At 38.9% G+C, this 22,491-nt stretch overlaps 1 protein-coding gene across 1 annotated transcript in view; it reads right to left on the bottom strand.

Moving 5' to 3' along the window:
- Positions 1-22,491, bottom strand: part of SLC24A2 (solute carrier family 24 member 2) — a 2,356,155-nt gene that overhangs the window by 911,284 nt on the left and 1,422,380 nt on the right. The window contains exon 5 of the mRNA XM_044061027.1: positions 17,089-17,139. Within this exon, the coding sequence (XP_043916962.1) occupies positions 17,089-17,139 (51 nt within the window). The remainder of the gene's footprint in view (positions 1-17,088; positions 17,140-22,491) is intronic.

Below are 22,491 nucleotides of genomic sequence, written 5' to 3'. Positions count from 1 at the left end.
AATGAACTTAAATTCAAGTCCTTCTGAGTTAGGATTCCAAAATATTCCAAAATGCTAGCTATTTCAGGTGTAGTGATTCCCTAGTGCTTCTGCGGTGTGGATAAACAAGAGCAGGAATGACATAACTTATCTGCTACCTAAATATGACTCACTGCTCCCTGTATTATTTTGTATAAATGCTTATAGGTACACAAAAGGAAGTGGGCTCCTTGGCATCACTCTCAGCTCCTCCATCAAGCATGCTGATGAGGTGTGCAATTTCAGTTTTTTATAGGGCATCTGATGTAAAGACCCATTGTCCCATGTTGCCACCCACATACAGACCTGCAGATTTGGTATTTCAGCCTCATAACACAGTATCGTTCTCTTTTAGCACTACTTTCTGTAGCCAACACTCAAGATCAGAACTATTTCCCTGACATTTGTGAAGAATATGCCTAAGTGCGCAAAGGGACTAGATCGGATATAATAAGTTGGGGGAAAAGGGACAACATGATATTCAAGCAGTGCTGTTAACATGCAGAGGTCGATACATTCTGATTCCATCTGTATAGTTCACTATAGTTCATCAATTCCTGCTACATATATGCAAACCAACTAACTATTTAAGTAATTTACCATTTTGAATTACAAAACATTTATTTATTTCTCCTTATGTAATGTAATTAATGAGTACAATCGCAGTTTTAACGTCTTTGACAGAATATATCAAAATCTTCACAAAGGCTCTGACTAACCTGATAGCGAGACTACGGACTTCTCTGGGTCTGCAAAGAAGACCATAAGGTCATCTGCAAGTAGGTCTACCTGATGATACTTGTTTCTCAATGCAACTCCTCATATCTCTCTTTTTTACTAATTTTTATCTTCCCTCTCCTACAAGTCTAGAACATAGACAAATTGCTAGATGCGGCTAGATTCAAGCCAAGGTGAACCATCACGCTTGGATAGTTCATATTATTTAGAAGCCCCATGTTCAAAGGAAAGCTGTAACCTTATTTGAAAAAACTACCTCCTCCAGAATAGGCCAGCCAGCAAAAGCTCTTCTTAGTCTCACTCCTCACAGCTGACCTTTCAGCAAATGAATCCATTGCTCTGATCAGAGACACACAGACTGCAATCAGGGCTTCATCTTTATGTGCTACAGAACTGGCCCAACTCTTCACACCTCATGAGTCTCTCTCTCTCTCTCTCTCTCTCTCTCTCTCTCTCTCTCTGAGACAGTCACTTGAAGGATTAAATGAGTGAAGCAACTAGAAGCAGTGAGAGTGGACAACCCTACGTTGTTCTCTTACCTAACTAATCCAGATACATCCACTGCTGTTTTACTACCACAGATGGCCCATCAAGCATTCTAACATGGTCACTAAGGCACTTCTGAACTATGTCTGTATTTTGTGTATGCCATAGTATGAATGTAACTTACGGCTCCCCCCCCAGAGCCTTCACTGAAAAGGGGTTAATGACCCAGTCAGACTATCCTAGTAAACAAATATAGAATAAATAAATAAATAGTATTCCCTCAAGACAATAATCAAGTAATCTCACTGACTGAAGACCTGTTTAGAATCTGGACTGGGCAGATGAAGGGTTTTATTTTTCTGTTGCTCATACATAGGACGAGTGAAAATGTTCTTGTAATATTTTTAAATGTGAACTTCTTCATTACAACCTAACCTATCAGGATGGCTCAGTATTTAAATTCAAAGCCCAGTAATTCTGAAATAAAGAGGCAATGAAACCAAAGGAGAAAAGCAAAATTTGACAACTGCTTTTGTCCTGTACAGTTCTTACATACTAACTCCAAAGTCATCACGTTTCAGAGAAAAGGGAATACTCCAAGACATACCGATATTAGACTTAGCATATGTAAGTCTGCAAAAGTTTACAATTTTGCACATTCAGTCTTACTATTCTGGAACTCGCACTGAACAAGTCTCAGAATTTAAAACTGTTATCAAGTAGGGTAAATCCCAATAAAGATTGTGCAATCCACCTTAACAGGATTTTGATTATATAGCACCATTTGAAGTCAAAGTTTGTTTCATGAATCATTTCAGCAGCTGTTGTGGTGATAGTTGTGATGTCTGTGCACTGGCCTAGCAATCAAGGAGCCTCAATCATCCCCACTAACACCAGTGAGGGCCATCCACATATGGGAGTATAACAAATACACACACAGTAAAGTACAATTTCCCTTAAGAGCACACAGAGATCACAGTAAGTCTGGGGCTGGTTTCTCCCTTTCTCTCCAGATCCCCAATAAGACTCCCCACTGGCACAGATATAGGGTCCCGATCTCAGCCTAGTGGGCAAGCTAAAACCTCCAGCACCCTTTCTGTCCAACCAGTGCTTCATGTCCATTCCCAAGAAGCGGACACACACACACTTTGAGATATGAGTTATATACAAACACACAGACACTCCTGGGGAAGGCTGGCACAGATTCTCCAGCTGCGCCCCCTTTTTGCCCAGTCTAAAAGGTAGTACCAGCTGCCACCACTCACTAATATTTATCAGCTACTAACAAGGCCCTTACTAAAGGGTGTCCAATTATTACTGTGCAATATTATTATCCAAATGGTAAGTGTGATTGAACAGCAAAGCTTATTTGGGGTGGCTTGGACAGTATCACTAAATACATGATATGTACTCTAGAGCTTAACCTTTCTCTACACAAAACAGCAACAGTTGAAAGGTTTAAAAATATTTAATAATAAATAATAAAAACACAAGACAAGACTTCTTACTACACAGTGCTAGTCAAGAGTTCAGATATCACAGAAGAATACTTACAATAATGCAGTAGAAAGGTTCTGACATCAATACAGAAAAAAACACTAATCTAATCATCCTATTTACTAGTTATATCTAAGAGAAAACACAGTTCTAAAATAAACTTACATATAGAACATAGGCAGTGCTGTGATGTTGGATGTTCTGAAGACAAATGCTCAAATGCTCTCATTCTTTCTGTCCTTAAATTGATAACATAGTACCACTGATTCATTTCAGATGGCATCATTTCTTTCTGGTTCCCAGGCTAACAGAAACTCTGTGGTTAATAGGCCTTTTGACCTTGCAGCTGGTCAGGAAGCCAGGGCAATAAAAATAAATTATACATGTAAATTATAGCCATTAACTTTGGCCTCAAAACAATAGGGAGAATGCTTCCCTCTAGACATATCGGTTCCAAGTTTTATATCAAAGAATTTCACAATGCTTGACTTATCAGCTTTCCTTACAGCAGAGTACACTGTTGTTGCACTTTTTCAGTTCAACATCCAATACAGTCTTTTCACATTTAAGACAACAAGCCTGTGGCTTAAATTAATATTTCAAATGACAGAATTACAAAATTCTATCTAGCTAGGCTGGCAGCCTTCATCTATCTTCACCCCCCCCCCCCCCATGGAGAACTCAAGCTAGTTTTTCAAATGGCCCTTGAGAAATGTTGCTTGAGAGGGTTAGGTCTATCTGAGTATACCTTACCCCATTCCCTGTCTTGACAGCCCATCTGCATTGGCATTGCTAATCCCACTGCAGTGCTGCACTAACATATCATATGCTTGCAACCCTAGGCTTCATCTTAGCAACTTGGCATTTTGCTAGCTGGCTCTGTTTAACCATGTTAGGGGATTGTGATCTGTCACTACAGTGAATTTTCTTCCATACAGATAAGGCTGAAGTTTCTGCAGTGCCCACACTATGGCTAGATATTCCTTTTCTACAGCTGCATAGCATTCCTCCCTGGGTTGGAGCCTATGACTGAGATAAACCACTGGGTGCTCTTCTCCCTCTGAAGAAATCTGGCTAAGTACAACCCCCACCCCATAGTTCGAAGCATCGACCTGCACAACAAATTCTTTGCTGTAATCTTGGCTGGCTAACACAGGGTGTCCTCCCAAAGCTTCCTTAAGCTCCTGGAATGCCTGCTCATATGCTGGGGTCCACAATACCGTATCTGGCCTGTCTTTCCTTGTCAGGTCTGTGAGGGGAGCAGCTATGGTACTATAACTGGGGGTGAACTTTCTGTAGTGCCCTGCTGTCCCTAAGAATGCCCTCACCTGCTTTTTGGTAAAAGGTGCAGGCCATGCCTGAATGGCTTCCACTTTGGCAGGTTCTGGCCTGATCTTACCACTTCCCACTCTATGTCCCAAGTAGGAGACTTCTGCCATACCCACCTGACATTTGTTCGGCTTAATGGTCAACCCTGCCCTCTGTAGTCTGCCCAGCACCTCCCTGACATGTTGAAGGCTCTTGCCAGGAACAGCTGTAGATGGCAATATCATCTACGTAAGCAAGGGCAAATCCTTCCGCTCCTGCTAGGATATAATCTACCAGCCACTGGAAAGTTGCTTGGGCATTTTTCATCCTAAAGGGCATCTTTGTGAACTCATACAAGCCAAAAGGAGTCACAAAGCCTCACTTCTCTCTAGCACTAGGAGTCAAGGGCACCTGTCAGTGACTTTTGGTAAGATCAATGGTTGTAAGATACTTAGCCCCAACCAGCTGCTCTAGGGCCACATCTGACCTAGGTATGAGGTAAGCATCTGACTCTGTGTGATTATTTAATTTCCTGTAGTCCACACAGAATCTGGTGCTGCCATCATTCTTTGGCACCAATACCACTGGGGAGGCCCAGGGACTGTTGGACTCTTGAATTCTCATAGTTCCAACATCTCCTGTATCTCCTCCCTCAATATCTGTTTGACTCTCTCAGGCACCCTATAAGGGGCCTGCCTAATAGGCCTTTGGGGTCCTGTATCCATGTGGTGCTGCACCAGGTGGGTGCAGCCTGGTTTCCCAGTGAGCATGTCCCCAAACTCCTGTAACACTGATCGGATTTCTTGAACCTAGGTAGGAGATAGCTGCTGGGACATTGTTACCCCTTCCACTGAGGTGTCAGTCCAGACCTCACTGAGGAGCTCAGTCACCAGATCTCCCTCAGACTCCTCCTGCAATCCACTGCAAATACTCAGCACAAGGACCTCCCTATGATGGTAAGGTTTCATCGTGTTAAAATGGTACAATTTGTGCTCCTGCCTAGCAGTTCTACCATGTAGTTAACATCACTTACCTTTCTTACCACCTTGTTGGGTCCCTCCCAAGCTGCTTGTGGCTTGATGCATCTGACAGGAATGAGAACCATTACCTACTGCCCTACAGCATACTCTCTAGCTCGAGCATTCCTGTCATACCACACCTTTTTCTATTGTTAGGCTTCTACCAGGTTCTCCTGGGCCAAGCCGATGATTTCCCTGGGCCTTGTCCTGAGGTTCAGGACATATGCCACAACAGACTCCTTGTGAGATTCACACTCACCTTCCCACTTACCACGACTTAAATCAAGAGGTCCCCTCGCCCTATGCCCGTACAACAACTCAAAGGGTGACAAACCTGTGAATTCCTGGAGAACCTCTCTGTAAGCAAACAACAGATGGGGCAAATATTTGTCTCACTTCCTCTTAAACTGGCCTGCAAATGCCCATAGCAATGTACTCTACAGCTTAACTTATCTCTACACAAAACAGCCACAGTTGAAAGGTTAAACAATATTTAATAATAAATAATAAAAACACAAGACAATACTTCTTACTACACAGTGTTAGTCAAGAGTTCAGAGATCACAGAGAAATACTTAAAATAATACAGTAGAAAAGTTCTGACATCAATACAGAAAAAACACTAATTTAATCTTCCTACTTCCTAGCTATATCTAAGAGAAAACACAGTTCTAAAATAAACATGTTAGAGACATAAAAAATTATAAACAAACTAGCCCCATAGCATTGCATTTTAATACATTTCATAATGGTAATTTTAGATAGTGTAAAAGGCAACACATATTTAAGTGAACAACAAATTAAATATATATTAAGAAAGAAAGAGTTATGTTTAATTTTAAAATTCAATACATTAAATCCTAGAGGGTTAAATTATGATTGTTCTTGGAAAAGTTTGTTATAAGTGTGCATATGAATAGTACGTATTACTGTGTGTATTATAATGCTGTTCCTTTATTTGTTAATTAATGTGTTAAGAGGGTGTGTTTCATGCTAGTATAAAGGTGATGAAAATGTATATGAAAAGTTCTTACTCTGTTAAAGGTAAGTCTGCCGAGGCGCTAGAGAATTTATCTGCTTTTGTACCATATGTGGATATATATCACGCATTTGATGCTACTTGAGTGCATTTTAGAATAAATCCTTGTTTTCCACTGAATTGGATTCACTATTTGTGGTGAAGTACAGTTCTAAAATAAACTTACATATAGAACATAGGCAGTGTTGTGATGTTGGATGTTCTGAAGACAAATAGAAAATGGTCTCATTCTTTCTGTCCTTAAATTGATAACACAGCACCACTGATTCATTTCAGATTACGTCATTTCTTTCTGGTTCCCAGGCTATCAGAAACTCCTTAATAGCCCTTTTGATCTTACAGCTGGTCAGGAAGCCAGGGCAATAAAATAAATTATACATGCAAATTCTAGCCATTAACTCTGGACTCAAAACAATAGGCAGAATGCCTTCCTCTAGACATCTCGGCTCCTAGTGTTAGATCAAAAATTTCACAATGCTTGACTTATCAGCTTTCTTACAGCAGAGTGCACTGTTGTTACACTTTTTTCAGTTCAACATCCAATACAGTCTTTTCATATTTAAAAGAACAAGGTTGTGGCTTATGTTATTATTTACAAATGACAGAATTATCTACAAAATTCTATCTAGCTAGGCTGGCAGCCTTCAACTATCTTCACAATAATAATCATTCATCCTCCCATGCTCCTCTGTACATCAACAGTCAATCCACCTTCCTCTTCCTCTCCATATGTTTATATACTTCCACTAGAAAATAAACTATCCCTGGAGATTTACTTTACCATAACAAGCTTATCACTATGTACCTGAATTTCATAGAGGGATGCCTGAGCAAAAATAATTCTCCTGTTCATCCATTGATAGCCTCTACAGAGGAAACATAACCAGAAACTGAGCTATCTTGTGCTACATGTTATCAAATGGGGCATGTTTAAGTCCCTCACATATGCTCTGAAAGTCTCCCAGTATCATACCTCCCATATAGTCTCTCCCCTGTAACTGGATGTTCTGTTTTGGCGATGCAATACAATGCAGTGTTTACCACATGCTGTCAGGCTGTGAAATGCCTCCGGACACTAAGCCTGATACCAGTAGCTTCTACAACTGCAACTCAGATTTCTTATGGAGCAATGACTGAATATGCTCCTGCAGCACACCATATATCTCAGTATGTCCCCTGTGAACATATATCTCAGCATGTCTCCTGTGAGCATACATCTCAGTATGACTCTTGTTAGCTTTTTTCTACTGAAGTGTAAGGATCCTCGGGTAATCCTGTAAGTGCACAGACTGTTTCTGACACTGCTCTAATAAACATCTTCCAAATTCCATTTGGAAGATGAAGATGCCTTTTCAGCATATCTAAGAGAAAGTCTTAAGGAAACGGTTCTATCTTGTTAACTTGTCTTCTCTTATCTAACCCAAATCTCTGGGACCAGTGTCTCTAACTCTAGATGTTATAAAAGTGCATGATTATTTATTTACTTTATTTATTTATTTATCTGACATTTGTTTTCCAGGAAAGTCAAACTGGGTATGAGTCCATTTCAGCGGACAGCCTGGGAGATAAGCTCCACAGTACAATTTAAACAGGATTATAAATCAACATAAATTACAATTTGTAGATACAAAAAAAAGAAGAAAAAAGCAAATGCAAAGCAAGCAATAAAGTTGAACATACATTATATAGAAGATAGAAGAGAGTTCTTAATACACGTTACATAATAATGCATTAAAAATATATTACAGAATAAGTAATAAGTCATAAAAGCTATATACACCTTCTGGCAAGAGACTTAGGTAATACATTTCATTTGTAATTTCTGGTATAGATAAAGGTTAGTGTAAGAACAGAGAGAAGGAATATTACAAGGTTAAGGAATTGTAGAAAGGTTAGGCTAGAAAGTAGGCAATGCAGGAAGGTACGTAGGATAGATCAAGAAGAAGTCTTATTAAGATTGGGGAGAAGGGAACGGAAAAGAGTATTGAGATCATGTGGAGAATGGGAAGATCCAATTATTGGTTAGGTGTACAGAACAATCCTGCTAGATCTTTGAGGTTTGTAAATAGATAGTAGATACTTGTGAGAAGAGCGTAGGTCACAAGATGGAATATAGTGTTCACGTAGTGATGATGTAGTTTGTGAAAATGAGGAGTTGCACAGTATTTTGTGAGTTAGTGTTAGTTGATTAAAGGTGAGAAGACGGGGTAGTTCAAGCCAATTTAGGAATTTGAGAGCAGAGCAACGGTGAAAGAAGTGGGCTTGGCCTGAGGCAAATTTAGCTATTTTATTATAACATTGGCTGTTTTGCTTTGAGGGAAGAGTGAAGATCGGTTAGGATAGGTAAAGCATATAGAAGGGAGGGTAAGAGATAGGTGGTGGCAAGGGTTATTCTTGCGGAGTTGGAGATGAATTTCTTAGCCCTATACATTGTGCCCTGTTTTTGATCATTTTTTTTAGTTGCTGTTGTTTTATGTGCAGTTACTGAGAAGTGGTTTAAAGCCATGGACACCATACCAACAGTGCTAGGTTATAATGCCTTCCACACATTTAGGCCAGCCACTTCGCAGGCAGGGACTAAAGGTGGAGGTGTCTCTATTCACATCAAAGATAAATTTACTTCAAGGCTGGTCAAACAGGACAATGCACTTGAGATGCTCCATGTTCAAATCACCATAGGCAAAATCCAATACCATTTCCTTGCAAGCTATACATCCCACTCTATGACCCAGGAAACCCATGCCATGTATTTACATTTATTAGAAACACTAACCATCCAACCCAATACCATATTTATGGGTGACTTTAATTACCCCACTATTAACTGGGAATCCTATACAACACCAAACATACATGCACAGTGATTCCTGGATTTTGTAAACACAAACTCCCTGGATCCCTGGACCAGATAGTCAATACACCAATCTGGGTGTAACCATAGTGGATCTGATCCTCACTAATATGGGAGACTGCTGCACACACCCTACTGTAATGCCCTCCCTAGTAAGGTCAGACCAAAAATGGTCTCCTTTGAAGTAAAAATAAAACCTGAACCCCCAGCTAAACCTAGAATATTCAGGAACTACTTTAAGGCTAACATCCTGCTATTAAGTGAGAACCTGGCAAAATTTCAAACCTCCATAAACCCTGAGAACACTGCTGCCCATGCAAAACTGTTCACAGAAACCCTGTACAAGCATGTTAATAGTTGCATTGAGGCATCTGTACCCACCAGAAAGAAGTACAGAACTAACTCAAAAACAAACCACCCTGGTGGAATCACAAAATCAATTGGCTGTATAACAGGAGGAAGAAAATCATGGCAAAAATTAGGAGGTGCAGCACCCAGCAGGATAAAAGCACTCTCATCAAACTAAACAAACAACTCAGAGGATAAATAAAGACTACTAAAGCCAAATTTGAGGTAAGTTTGGCCTCCCAGGCCAAGGACAACCACAAAGCATTCTTTAGCTATGTTTGCAACCTCAAAGGCAATACACAATTGTGTGCAGAGCTCATTGTAAATGGAGTTACCTATACTGAAACAGAAGACAAAGCAAGCCTCCTGTCTGATAAATTCAGCTACAACTTTACCACTCTCTCCCCCTTAAACTTCCCTCTGGAAATATCATTGAATATAACTCCCCCTACTATCACTAGGGAAAAGGTCCTTAATGCTCTCTCTAAGACCAAGAACACTGCATCAATGGGCCCAGACAATACCCAAGGATACCTTCTAAATATCATAAAACTTGACCTATCAGGGCTCTGGAATTACTATTTAACTGTATCCTCCAAACAGGTTTCATGCCTCATGAATGGAGAAAAGCAGCAGTCATCCCTCTGCACAAAGGTGGGTCATCTACAGACCCTGGAAACTACAGACCCCTAAGTCTCACTAGTCTTATATGTAAAGCCATGGAAAGAATTATCATGGAGATGATCAATAGATATATAGTAAACCTCCAGATACTGGACCTAATCCAGTTTGGTTTCGTCAAGGGCAGATCATGCCTACTCAGCCTGGTGGACTTCTTTGAGAAGGTCACCAAAGCAATGGATGAGGGCAAAATTGTTCAAACTGTCTACCTTGACCTGGCCAAGGAATTTGACACAATACCATACTCAGGCATTGTTGACAAACTCAAGAGTTTAGGTATAAACCCATATGTCACCCAGTTGACAGCCAACTGGCTCATAGCAGGACCCAGGAAGTTAGAATTGGGGAGTTCACCTCCACAAAGAGGCCAGTCACAAGTGGAGTCATCCCTCAGGGATCAGTCTTTGGATGCTCCTTTTTGGCATTTACTTCTCAGAAGTAAAGACCAATGTCAGTGGTCTCTGGCTGACTAAATTTGCAGATAATTGCAAATTAGGAGCTGTCACTGAATCTCACACTGACACAAACATTCTCCAAGAGGGGCTGGCACAGACAAACATCTGGTGTCGGAGCCATGGACTAAAACTAAATGCCAAGAAATGCATAATAGTATCCTTTGGGAAGTCATCCATCCCTGGTAACTATCATATTGACAACACAGCCCTTAGAGTTGATCCAGTAGTCAGGGGCTTAGGGACACACATAGAAAGTAATCTAGCCTCTGCCCATCATGTGCCTGCAGTGGTGAGGAAATCATTCTATACTGCACAACCAATAAATAAAGGTATGGCATCTAAGTCCAAGGAAGTTATTGTTCCACTGTATTTGGCATTCATCAGACCTATCAATGGGTACAATACCCCCTTTGGTATGTACCTAACCAGGCATATCCAACAACTGGAATGTCCACAGAGGTTCCTTACTAAAATAATACAGGGCATAAGTAAAATGTCCTATGTAGACCGCCTCAAGGCCCTATCCCTGTATTCTGTATCCTACAGGCATTTGAGGAGAGATCTATGCCTGGCATACAGGGCATTTTCAGACCCCACTCTGATGGACCTCCTGCATAGCGACAAAACAAACAGCAGCAGAATTACCCATTCTAAAGACTTAAATCTTGCCTGTGATATAAATAAGACCTGCGGAACAGATGGGTATGTATCCCAGAAACAACTGCTTCTATGCAACAGGCTCCTCATCCATGTGAAGCAGAGTTCCTCCCTAATCCAATTCAAGTGCAACTTGGACAACTGGATGGGAAACTGGAAATTCATCCCTGGTTTGGCACCTATGTCTCTATTGGACACAGGTAACCTGTAAATGGTTCATCTCCCAAACCCCTGTTTACACTTATCAAAGGTTATTAGAACATGTCAGAGATTTAGGATGCATGGCTAGGCTTAAAAAAGCCCTTGTGGTCATTAGCCTAGTAAAAACCTATGAACATATGAACCTACATGCAGGTCAAACTTATGACTGCTGTTGATAGTCACACCTAACAGTTTTGTGTGTGAAACCACATCAACTGAAGTATTGTTCAGAGAAGTAATAGCAAAGCTAGAAGTATCTGGAGAAATTTTTTTGGTAAAAATAGTAGAATTTTAGTTTTTTGGGGGTTAAGTATTAGATGGTTGTTGGTGAGCCAAGACTCAATGGAACTGAATGCTTCTTGAGTTAAGCTCTGTAGATGAGATTCCTGGTGGAGCAGATTAATGTGGAGTCGTTGGCATATTGAATTAGGGTGGCTTGTTTGGTGCCAGTATTAAGATGGTTAATAAAAATGTTGAAGAGGGTTGGACCTAGTATTGAGCCTTGGGGTACCCCAGTGCTGATTGGTAAGTAAGAAGAGAGGTTAGAGCTCCATTTAACAGATTGATATATATTAGAGAGCTAGCTAGTGAACCATTGTAAGGATGTTTTGGTTAAGCCCAGAAGAGATAGTTGAGATAAGAATTTGGGGTGGGAGGCATTATCAAAGGCTTTGGACAGATCTAAGAACAGAGAAGAGACAAAGTTTCCTGAGTCACAAGCTTTGTTAACAGTGTCAGTAAAGGGTAGTAGAGCAGTGACAGTGCTGTGTGCTGGTCTGAATCCATGTTGGGTGGGAGAGAGAAGACTGTTGCCAAGTAGGTATTGAAGAAGTTGTTTATGGATATTTTTTCTAGAAGTTTTTATAGAGGTGAAAGAATAGCAACTGGACTAAAGTTAGAAATTTCTGTGGAGGTGTCACCTTTGTGGAGGGGAAGGATAAATTATTTTTTCTACCGGGAGGGGACATAAGCTTCCATGATATATCTATTAATGATTATGGAGACTGGGTATTTTTAAGAATTCATTAATAAGAGTGTCTGCAGAGGGGGAACATGGGCTTGAGCATGCACAAAAGGGATTTGATGAAGGAAGTGAGAACTGGTTGAAGGGAAAATGTGGAGTGGCAGGTAATAGGAAACTGAGCGAAAGTAGAGGGTGATGGAAAGAAATTGTTAGTGATGGAAGCGATGCTATCGATGAAGTAAGAGTTAAATTGAGATGCTATATGAGGGGAGGTACTATCACAAGAGGGTTAAGGGGAGGACTGACTTAAGATATTATAAGCTAAGAAGCTAGACATTACATGCACCCAGGGTAACAAACAGAGGGCTATGACATGAAATAACTTTGGATGCTTATATCAGATCCATACAGCTTATGCATGAAAAAAGTCTACTATATAACTTAACTACATATGAGTAATGAGAGCAAAATAATGAAGATTTATTTTATTTATTTTTATTTGACATTTATTTACCAGGATTGTCCGAATGGACACCAGGTTTTCTTTTTCATCGGAGTCCTGGGGAGAAAAGCTCCACAGATTACAGAGTAATTAAATAACAATAGTTACAAAGGTTTGAGAATGCTAACAATAGTTAAAGAAATAACAATAGTTTAGAGAGTTTGAGAAGTTATCAGAAGATTAAAAGTAAAAAAGTTAACAAGGTTTAACACTGCATAACAATACCTTTAAGAATTACCAATGTTAAAAGAGTTTGACAAGTTGTTAGCAGAAAATTCCTCTCAAAAACATAGTAGCTAAGCATAAGTATAGTATATATACAATCGACGTAATAGAGAGATTGTACTAGGTATTTACATTGTGTTCTATCTACTTAGGGGTGTAGTATAAGACTGTGGAAATGTGACTAGTAAGGGGGTCTGGGGTAGTAGGCTGTGTTAGGAGGTGGGTTCAGGGAGGGTCACTACAATTACATAGATTGTATCCTTGGAAGTGTGATTTTTAAAAGTAGCAGTGTGGGTTTGTAGCCTAAGTTTTGGGGGTAGGGTGTTCCATAATTTTGCAATTTCATAAGGGAATAGATATTCTCCTGAGCAGTTTTTACATGGAATGACTTTTACTAGGGCTTTGTTACTGGATCGAAGTTCTCTGTTAGTGCTGTGGAAGTTTAGTAGGCCTGTTAGGGCAGGGGTTTTGTCTGAGTGATACAATATCTGATGGGATAGGCAGAGTTGGTGGTAGTGAAGTAGGTTTGGAAATTCTAACAAGTGTAACTTATGAGGGGCTTGACAGTGGTGTGGGCGTGATTTAGCACTGGTTGAAAACCTAGCTATTTTGTTGTAGCATTAGATAGTTTGTTAAGGTTGGTCTTATTGAGATTTGTTAATACTGGGGCTACATAAAGTAGGGTTGATAGGAGGTGAGTTTTGGCTATGGTAGTTCTGGATTCTGGGGTTAGAAATTTGTTACTGCGATAGAGACAGCCTAGCTTTTTATGGACTTTGGAGATAGTTAGGGTGATGTGTTTATTGTATTTAAGTTGGTGGTCAATTGTAATTCCTAGTAGTTTGCCTTTGGGGACAGGAGGTATGGGGGTGTTACTGGCTGAGAGGATGGAGAAGGTGGTGTCTATAGTCTTTGTTGGGCTGAATAGTATTAGCTGTGTTTTTTGTGGTTGAGTATTAGCTGAGAATTGTTTAGCCAGCTTTCTACTTCAGAGAAGGATTCTTGGGCTTGTAGCAGTTGGATGTTGGGTGTGAAGCAGATGAGGTTAGTGTCATCCGCATATTGGATAATGTCGGCTTTTGTGGTTGCTAGGTGGCATTGGTTTGTAAAGATATTGAATAAGAGGAGGGCCAAGTATGGAACCTTGTGGTACACCACATTTGACTGAGAGTGGGGGGATAGGGAATTTTGCCATTTAACAAATTGGAAGCTGTTGCCTAGGTAGCTACAGAACCATTGTACTGTTGAATTATCAAGTGTGATTTCAGAGAGGTTGGATAGTAGTTTATTGTGGGAGACTGTGTCAAATGCTTTCGATAGATCTAGGAAGGTGACAGAGACAAGTTTCCCTTGGTTTCTGTATGTGTTTATGACATTGCTAAAGTTAATGAGAAGAGTGGTGGTGCTATGGCCAGGTCAAAATTAGTGTTAGGTTTGGGAGAGTTGGTTGTTAGTGAGTAAGTGGGAGAGGAATTGGTGATGGATACATCTTTCTAGGATTTTTGAAAGGGATGAAAGGATTGCGATGGGGCAGTAGCTGGATATGTCAGTGGATGGGCCACCCTTGTGGAGGGGGATTATGTATGAGGTTTTCCATAGGGATGGAACTTGGTGTTCATTGATGGATCTATTTATTAGTATTGAGATAGGGTAGGCTATGGCCCGAGATACAAGCTGGAGGAATTCAGTTGGGAGGTTGTCGGTAGCAAAAGTGGTTGGTTTGAGTTTGTTTAGTAGTTTTTGGATGGTTGATGTAGTTACTGGTTTAAGTGAGAAGGGGGTAGTACTTGTTTTGGTATGGATGGGTGGTGGGGGAATGGTGGGGTTTGTGTCATTTGTAAGTTGAAGTATGGAGGAGGTAAAATAGTTGTTGAAGTTAGATGCTATGTCAAGGTTGGTACCTTCCATGTTTGGTTGAGGTGTGGTGATTTTTCCAGGTTGGAGAATATTGTTCACTGCAGTCTATAACTTCTGTGGGTTGTTTCTATATTTATTTTGTAGGGTTAGGTAGTGATTTTGTTTGTCTATCCTAATCTGTTTTTTCCCCTTATTTCTAAGTTCTAAATAGGTTTGTCTGGTTGTGGTTGCCTGAGGTGGACTTCCACATTACTGAGCTCCAGATCCAACAGCATTTTCTTCTTCATTTTCAATAGGATCTATCAGATTGTCCCAGCTTATTAAGTGAAGCTGTGTCATTTAGCCCCACCAGACAACTGCATTGACCTCCAAAATGACACCCCAGCCCTGGCAAGAACATTATATTTTTGTAACAACATAACTAGAGCCTGTTATATCACTGTACACAGTGTGTTACATCTTCACAGGTCAATATTCTGACTATCTCATATTTTCAAATCCAGTCATGGATTGTAAATACCTAAGGTTAATGCCTATTCTCATATTCTTGTGTATGTATTGGAACCACATACTGTTAATGTATCATTAATTATTTGGCTGGGGTCTAGTTAACAAATGTAAAAATAAATAAATTAAATGCAATCAATACAGTAGAGATAGTGAACATATTTTATATACTGGGAAGAAAGGTATTCCCATGGTGTTTCCAAATGCAGAAAACCATCACATCCTCTGACTGACGGGACAGTAAATAAACTGGGTAAGAGACAAACATTTTTGAGTTGTAAGCAAGTCACATACCTAGTTCAGATAAGATAATAGTTTCATATCTTCTGTAAGTTGTTGTTGTAATGGTCTTTCGGCATTTCCCGGTTAGGGGTCGCCACAGTGGAACTCCGGTCCACTAATGATTGGCAGTAGATTTTTACGTGCTGAATTGCCGGCCCTGACGCACAACCTTCAATGAAGGTATGCCCATTCATGCATGTCTCCACACAGAAGACGCTCTAGCAGATAATTGAACAGGACAACGTCTTACTGTGAGGTGACAACGCTACAGCAGCACCACCACCGCATATCTTCTGTAAGTAAACAAAGTTATTTCCACTGAGGCAATTCCCCTATAACCACCTAAACTAACAAAATAACCTCAGTTGTCACAAAACTCAAAGCTTCAGGGTAAACTGTAAAAGTTCCCTAGCTAAGTTTGGTTAGCTAAGCTTTATTGTTGGATTGTGGTTGATTGAAAAGTGAAGTAGGCAATCAGCCAAAAAAATACACTTTAAAGACATGTATGGTTAAGATTTTGTATGGTTTACCTTAATCTGCTATTTAAAATAAAGTAAAATCTATAGTCCTGACCTTTTTTTCATGTTGTAGGCTATAAATAGCTTTATCATGGGATTAGAGGATATTAATATAAATAACTCCATGTACTTCACATTGATAAATGCAAAATTTATATAAAAGAAATAGAAATAGGACTACTGTTATTGAATGCATTGTTAAAGAACCAAACCAATAAATCTGTTTGATAAAAAAACAAAAAAATAAACAAAAAAAAAAAACTTCACACCTATCCTGCACCCAGAATGTTGGAGACAGTCTGTATTGCTCAGAGGGTCAAAGCTGCCCACATGGAAGGTTTAAAGAATATAACATATTAACTTTCTATCAGTAAAGCTGATGAACTCATCTCTTGATAATTTGATTTTATTAGCTGAATAAAACCGATGTGACATTCAGGCTTTCAGTATTTGAAAGACATACATATAATGTAAATGTTATTTCTGTAATTTACTGCTCCACTTCAGTTGTAATATGCAAATACCACAATCGGCCATCGTTTAAAAAAATTACATATTTATAAGAAATATATTAGATAATCAACATTTACCTACATTATCCTACAACTGATAAACATCTAATAGGCTATACTGCAGAAAGATATTAAAATAACACAGTGCTACTTTACTCAAGAACATATACATGCTGTCAGCATATAAGTTGCACTTCCATCTATCCCTTTAACTTCAGTTCTGTATATTATTACAATGAAATAAATAGCTGTTCATGCTTACAGCAAGCTCATCGTGTTGCACGTTACATGCAGACAAGTCATGCACGCATGAGGAATTGCAAGAAAAACATAAAATAAAACAACTAGCACAAAGGTTGCAAATGAAAAATGCAACTGAAATGTAGAATGGAGCAAAAGCTGATCATACGCAATTCATCTTACCTTCTTCTGTCATTGTGTCATAATATTTTAGTTTTCCATATGTTCCAAGCTCTACAACATCACAGTAAAAAACATACATATCAGGAAAGCGTAGAAAATGAAGAATATGCATATATCTTGGCACATGTGTACAAATATGAACACAGTAAGTGCAATGTTAACAATACCATGGCCAAATAAGACCACACTTTGCATTGCAAATCCTATCAATGTCATAGTTACACATCTATTTTAACAGAAAAGGAACAAATACTTTTTATATTCATTTGATTTGATTTATTTATTTATTGCCCTACTACCTGAGATATTATTAGCTAATTTGTTATGCAGCATAAGGAAGTCCACTTCTCATTATTTTGTATAACAGTTTGATATGTTCGACCAAGACATTATCAATGGAAAATAATCAGCTTTATCATTAAATATACTCATGTGATACCCTCATATCATGTTATAAGAAATTTAGATTGATGTTTTCTGACATCAAAGGTTTATGCCGTTTTGTATAAGCTGAAAAGATAATTCATAGTAAATTACCAGAACATTTGTTTGCAAGACATAAACAAGTCAGATATTTACAACTTTTTTGTGGAGGCTAACAGAACTATATGGTTAATTAGACAAGCTTTTTTGCTTATACTTTGTGATTATTCAATCACATGTGAACTACGTATCACAATATTACCTTCAGTGCACTTTCATTTTTAAATTGCAAAACTGAACAAGTACAAAAAAACTCAAAATTGATGAAGGTTTCTGACAGTTATATATAAAGTATGTCTTCGGCCTACTGTGTGATTGCGCTCAACAATAAAATAACAAGCTCAACAAGCTTATTTGAAAAGGCTAGTACTGAACTTTATTAGCAGAAATTTAGATAAAGCTCTTTTATTCTTCCCAAGTAAAAGGCTTAAGCTGTATGGGTTATATCGTGCCAAGGACATAACTGCTGTCCAGTTTCCAAACCATCTTTGCATTATAAATGATGGGTCGTGACTTGAGAAATGGTAAAAGCCAAACTACACAAAGCCAAAGCATATTTTTCCTGCAACAGGTGTCTTTTTGAGTGTCTAAACTCAAATACAGATTTTGGTATCTTTCTACATAAACCCATACCTGCTCTCAAAAGCCAAGAAAATATAATTTATATGGCTGATATAATGACTAACAACAGTTCTGATGAGTAACTGACTGAGCTATTCTGTGTGATAAAGCAATAAGGGATATCGTGATTAAAGTGTCTTAAATAAAATGTAATAATTCAGAAATAAGGTAAATTAAAGTATGAAACTGCATCAGATGTGCTTCATCTTTAAAATAGGAAAACAAAAGTCCTCCAAAAATACTTATCTACACAGCTTCCTTGACACATACAGGCACTTAGTTTTAGGATACGCAGAGGTGGTATGTCTTCCTACCTAGCTTTTAAAAACAAAAGCCTGAGTAAAAGGAGAGAGCAATAAAAAAGTCACAGAAGGTTTATAGAACAGCCGGGGTGAAGACCCATGCCTAGAATCCTCCTAAATGTATAAAGATTCATAAACAGATATGAGATACTCTGAATGCATCACTGGTACTCTACTACTGCAGAAGTGGGATTTTACTCAGTGCATTACAGATTCCTTTAGTAAAACACTGAGCGTGGTATAGAAAAAAAATCTCTGATTATGAAAAACTCTTTTTCCAATGTTAGGTACCACAAAGGGTCAGAAATTACATCTGTGGCAAAAAACAAAATGCTGTGCTGGAAATACAGTACTAGTATCATTCCAGAAAGCCAGAATAAAGGGAAAATAATGTACCTAGCAGACAGCACTTCTGGGCCAACTACTTTAAATTAAATATGCCAAGAATAAAGAGAGTCTGTTTGCCCAAGGAGTGGTAAATTTAAAAATGAATGGCATAGCCAAGTTTGAAAAATGCAGATAAAGCCTAGCATTAGATCGTACCAGGCAGCAAAGTAGACACCACCATTATGATGACTGTGTGCTGGCACCCTACCAGAGTTTACTTAGTAAAAATAAAATTCATCACTGTATGTGGGTACTGTTCTGGATGAAAACAAACCATGGCCCATGATCATGTACAAACCTGAACACAAAGCTAATAAATTCCCTGCATTAGTGGCTATATATTAGTAAGATACAGTGATCAACTCAGGCTGTTAGTTTTCTACAGTGCATACAGTTTTCACATGCACTTCTCCAGCTGGAAGGTAAATGATATGCTCAGTACCTGTCAAGAGAGCAAATGTACACTTTCCAAGGGCATGACTTTAGGCATTTGCATATTGAGTACTATGATCTTGAACCCTTTGCTATTATTTTTGATGGTCCCCTGCTGTGGTTTTGAAAGTTGAGAAGTATACTCTCAGCTCACAGAATTTTGTTGCCAGAAGCTGTCATGATCCCACAAATATCACTTAAATGTAAGCAATGTGCATAAAGGATATCAGATATTACTTGTAACATATTAAGTGAATATATGTCTTTATCTGTTGTTCCAGGGGTCTGTGGCAATTCCTTTATCTTTGGCTTAACTGGAAAGCACAGGTAGTAAGGAACACTCTGGACTGTTTACCATCTGTGTGACTACATATCAACTTCTTCAGGGACAAAGCTGATCAGGCACATATTTTAATTATTGCCATTATTCGTTTTAACAGTTAACAGCTGAAGAGAATTTGAATTTAAATGCATTTTCTGAAGTAAAATGAGTTTGAATGTATTATTATTATTATGCAACTCACCACTTTTACCCCCAAATTCACCAGTTTTGGCAGAAGAAAATCAATCTTTAGAGCCACAATAAGGAGAGTTCCTGAAAATCAGAGGCATTTGAGAGGAGCACTGTGAGACCCCAACCTGAGTATCATGTGCACTTCTGAAGAGCTCATCTTTGCAAGCATATAAACAGAGGTTCAGATGAGGGCAACTAAAGCAATCCACATCCGATAATATATATGTATAAGGTGACTAAAACAGCTTAATTGTCTAGAATAAATGAAGCAGAGAAGGAGGCACTGAAATACAAGAAGCAAACAGGACACCATCTTCCAAAAAAAAAAAAAAAAAAAAAACATGCAGGCAGCCTGTACAGAGCAATACAACACTGATTATGACCCAGATGACCCAGGTACAAGTAGCAGCTCAGGCGCTTGATGTCTCAGACAGGGAAAATGGCGAACCTGATCCTGGGAGAGGAGGGGCTCAGTTGAGACATACTGGCACTACTGATCTCCTTGATGGATATTAAAGAGACAATAATTACATGGGTTTCCCTGACAGTGGCAGCAATGCTAAATTCATTATGGAAGTAAAGGACAGAGTAGTGCTAACTCCCCTGCATGACCCACACCTAAGACATTTCTGGGCATATTAGGGGTAGGGAGAATAGGAAGAGAACTCTTTGGCAGCAGTATGACCCTGACTCAGGTTCCTTGATTTCCTCACCAGCCTCAGACGTGTTGGAGATCATCTGGACAAGGTTACATAAGATTTGGAAGACTCCATGGAAGAGCAGAGGCTCTGGGATCAGCTAATGGTAAGCTGTGGGGAGCAAAAACGTCCAAAACGCAAGGTACACAGAGTTGGCATAAAGTATTCACACATTTCTCTGTTAGTATATTATCAAATTTATATTCTCAAAATAATAATTTCTGAATGGCTAAAATCACGTAAAAAAGAACTATTCATTTCTGAGACAAGTTTTATGAATGGTTCTTTTCCTGAATCCAATATGGATATTGGCTATAGTGAGCAATACAGTGGCGCTCATTAGAAAATCCACCCTAATGCAAGCAATGTTAAACCATTCTATGTTGCATAAGGGGTTGTGCATAAATCCACTACCAGTGACTGCTAGAGAACTACAGTGTAGAAAGTAGTGAATAATAAGTAATTAATTTTACAACACAGATTCTCTGTTTACATTTTAAGCTAACTAAGGGCCATGTCATTTACTTGAGGAGATGGACAAACTGCAAGAGGTGTTAAACGCAATAAAGTAGTAGCACTTTGGATTAATGCCACAAGCAGGGGCACAATGACTGCAATGCAATTACTTATAAAAATCGCCACTGTTATTAATATGTATCATATTTTAAGCTTCAGATTTAAAAAATTGTCTAAATCCTCAACTACAAATGTATAAATATGGAAAGCATAACTGAGTAGATAGCAAATGTCTTTACTGGTTTATATGGATTCTGTTGATAGTCTACCTTCTACTGAAACTAGACTTTGTTTCTTGCACTGTTTATCATCTCTGATAGGGCCGATAAGTAGCCATATACTAAAAAGCTACAAACCAACTTTGAAACATAAATTGTAAAACTGATAGTGATATCAGACAACCACTTGTGGGAGTATTATATCTAAATGTGTTATTCCAACTTGGCAAATTATAATTTGGAGCACATTAAATTGGCTGTAGTCAGCTCCAGGAGTCTTAATAAAAATATGACCAAAGTTGTGGCAGTCCAGCAACTTGAACACATTCATATATGTGTAGTTACAGAGACACAGATTCAAGTCAATGTAAGCACTCCCTCAGTTTCTGGGTTTACTGACCATTACAGCCTCAGATCTACTGGCAGGTGTGCAAAAGTATTGGTATTAATGAAGGCTATCATTATCTCCTGACACTTCCCTTGGACACCAAATTTGAACTTCTAGACATGCAAACAACTCTAATCGAGGTTAATTGCCACTTCATAGCTAGATATTGAGCACCTCCAAAGGTACTGCCTCTTTAACCTCAATAATTTATTTTTAAAAAGTCACTTAAGTAGTGGATAGTGGTTATACATACAGACACCATATCTGAACATGACCAAGGCATTGGATACAATTCCACATGAAGACATTACTGACAGGCCTGTAAAACTAAAATATGGATTATTATGCTGTAGTGTGGATAGTTAAATAGTTGTCCAACAAAACCCATATGGTTATATTCACAGGTGTCACTTCTGAAAGCAAAAATATTACCAGTGATATACAACAAGGCTGATTATTGGGCCCTGTCCTCTCTGGCATCTATCTTTCAGAGCTTCAGCGCAGCACTCCTGAGCTGTGGTTATCTAAGTGTGCAAATGAGTGTAAATTGGTTGTTCTTGTTCAATCTTCCACTGACTCACAACTGCTCCAACAGAGGTTAGATCATGTTAATAACTTGTACAAGGACAATGGTCTCAAATTAAATGAGGAAAAAATGTAGTATAGCACATTTTGATTAATAACGCATTTCCACATACCATATAGGTGGCACACCCCTCCAGACACTGTCATAAGGGATCTGGGCACTCTAGTCCATAATTCCTTATATGTAGACCATCATGTCTCCACATTAGTTCAGAAAGCCATCTGTCTGACATATCTAGCTTCCAAAGGCATCTCCTCT

The sequence above is a fragment of the Protopterus annectens genome, chromosome 2.part0, assembly GCF_019279795.1.
Source record: "Protopterus annectens isolate FY-2018-M chromosome 2.part0, PAN1.0, whole genome shotgun sequence".
Lineage (NCBI taxonomy): Eukaryota > Metazoa > Chordata > Ceratodontiformes > Protopteridae > Protopterus > Protopterus annectens.
Note: the sequence above shows the minus strand (reverse complement) of the source record. Positions and strands in the feature narration are given on the sequence as shown.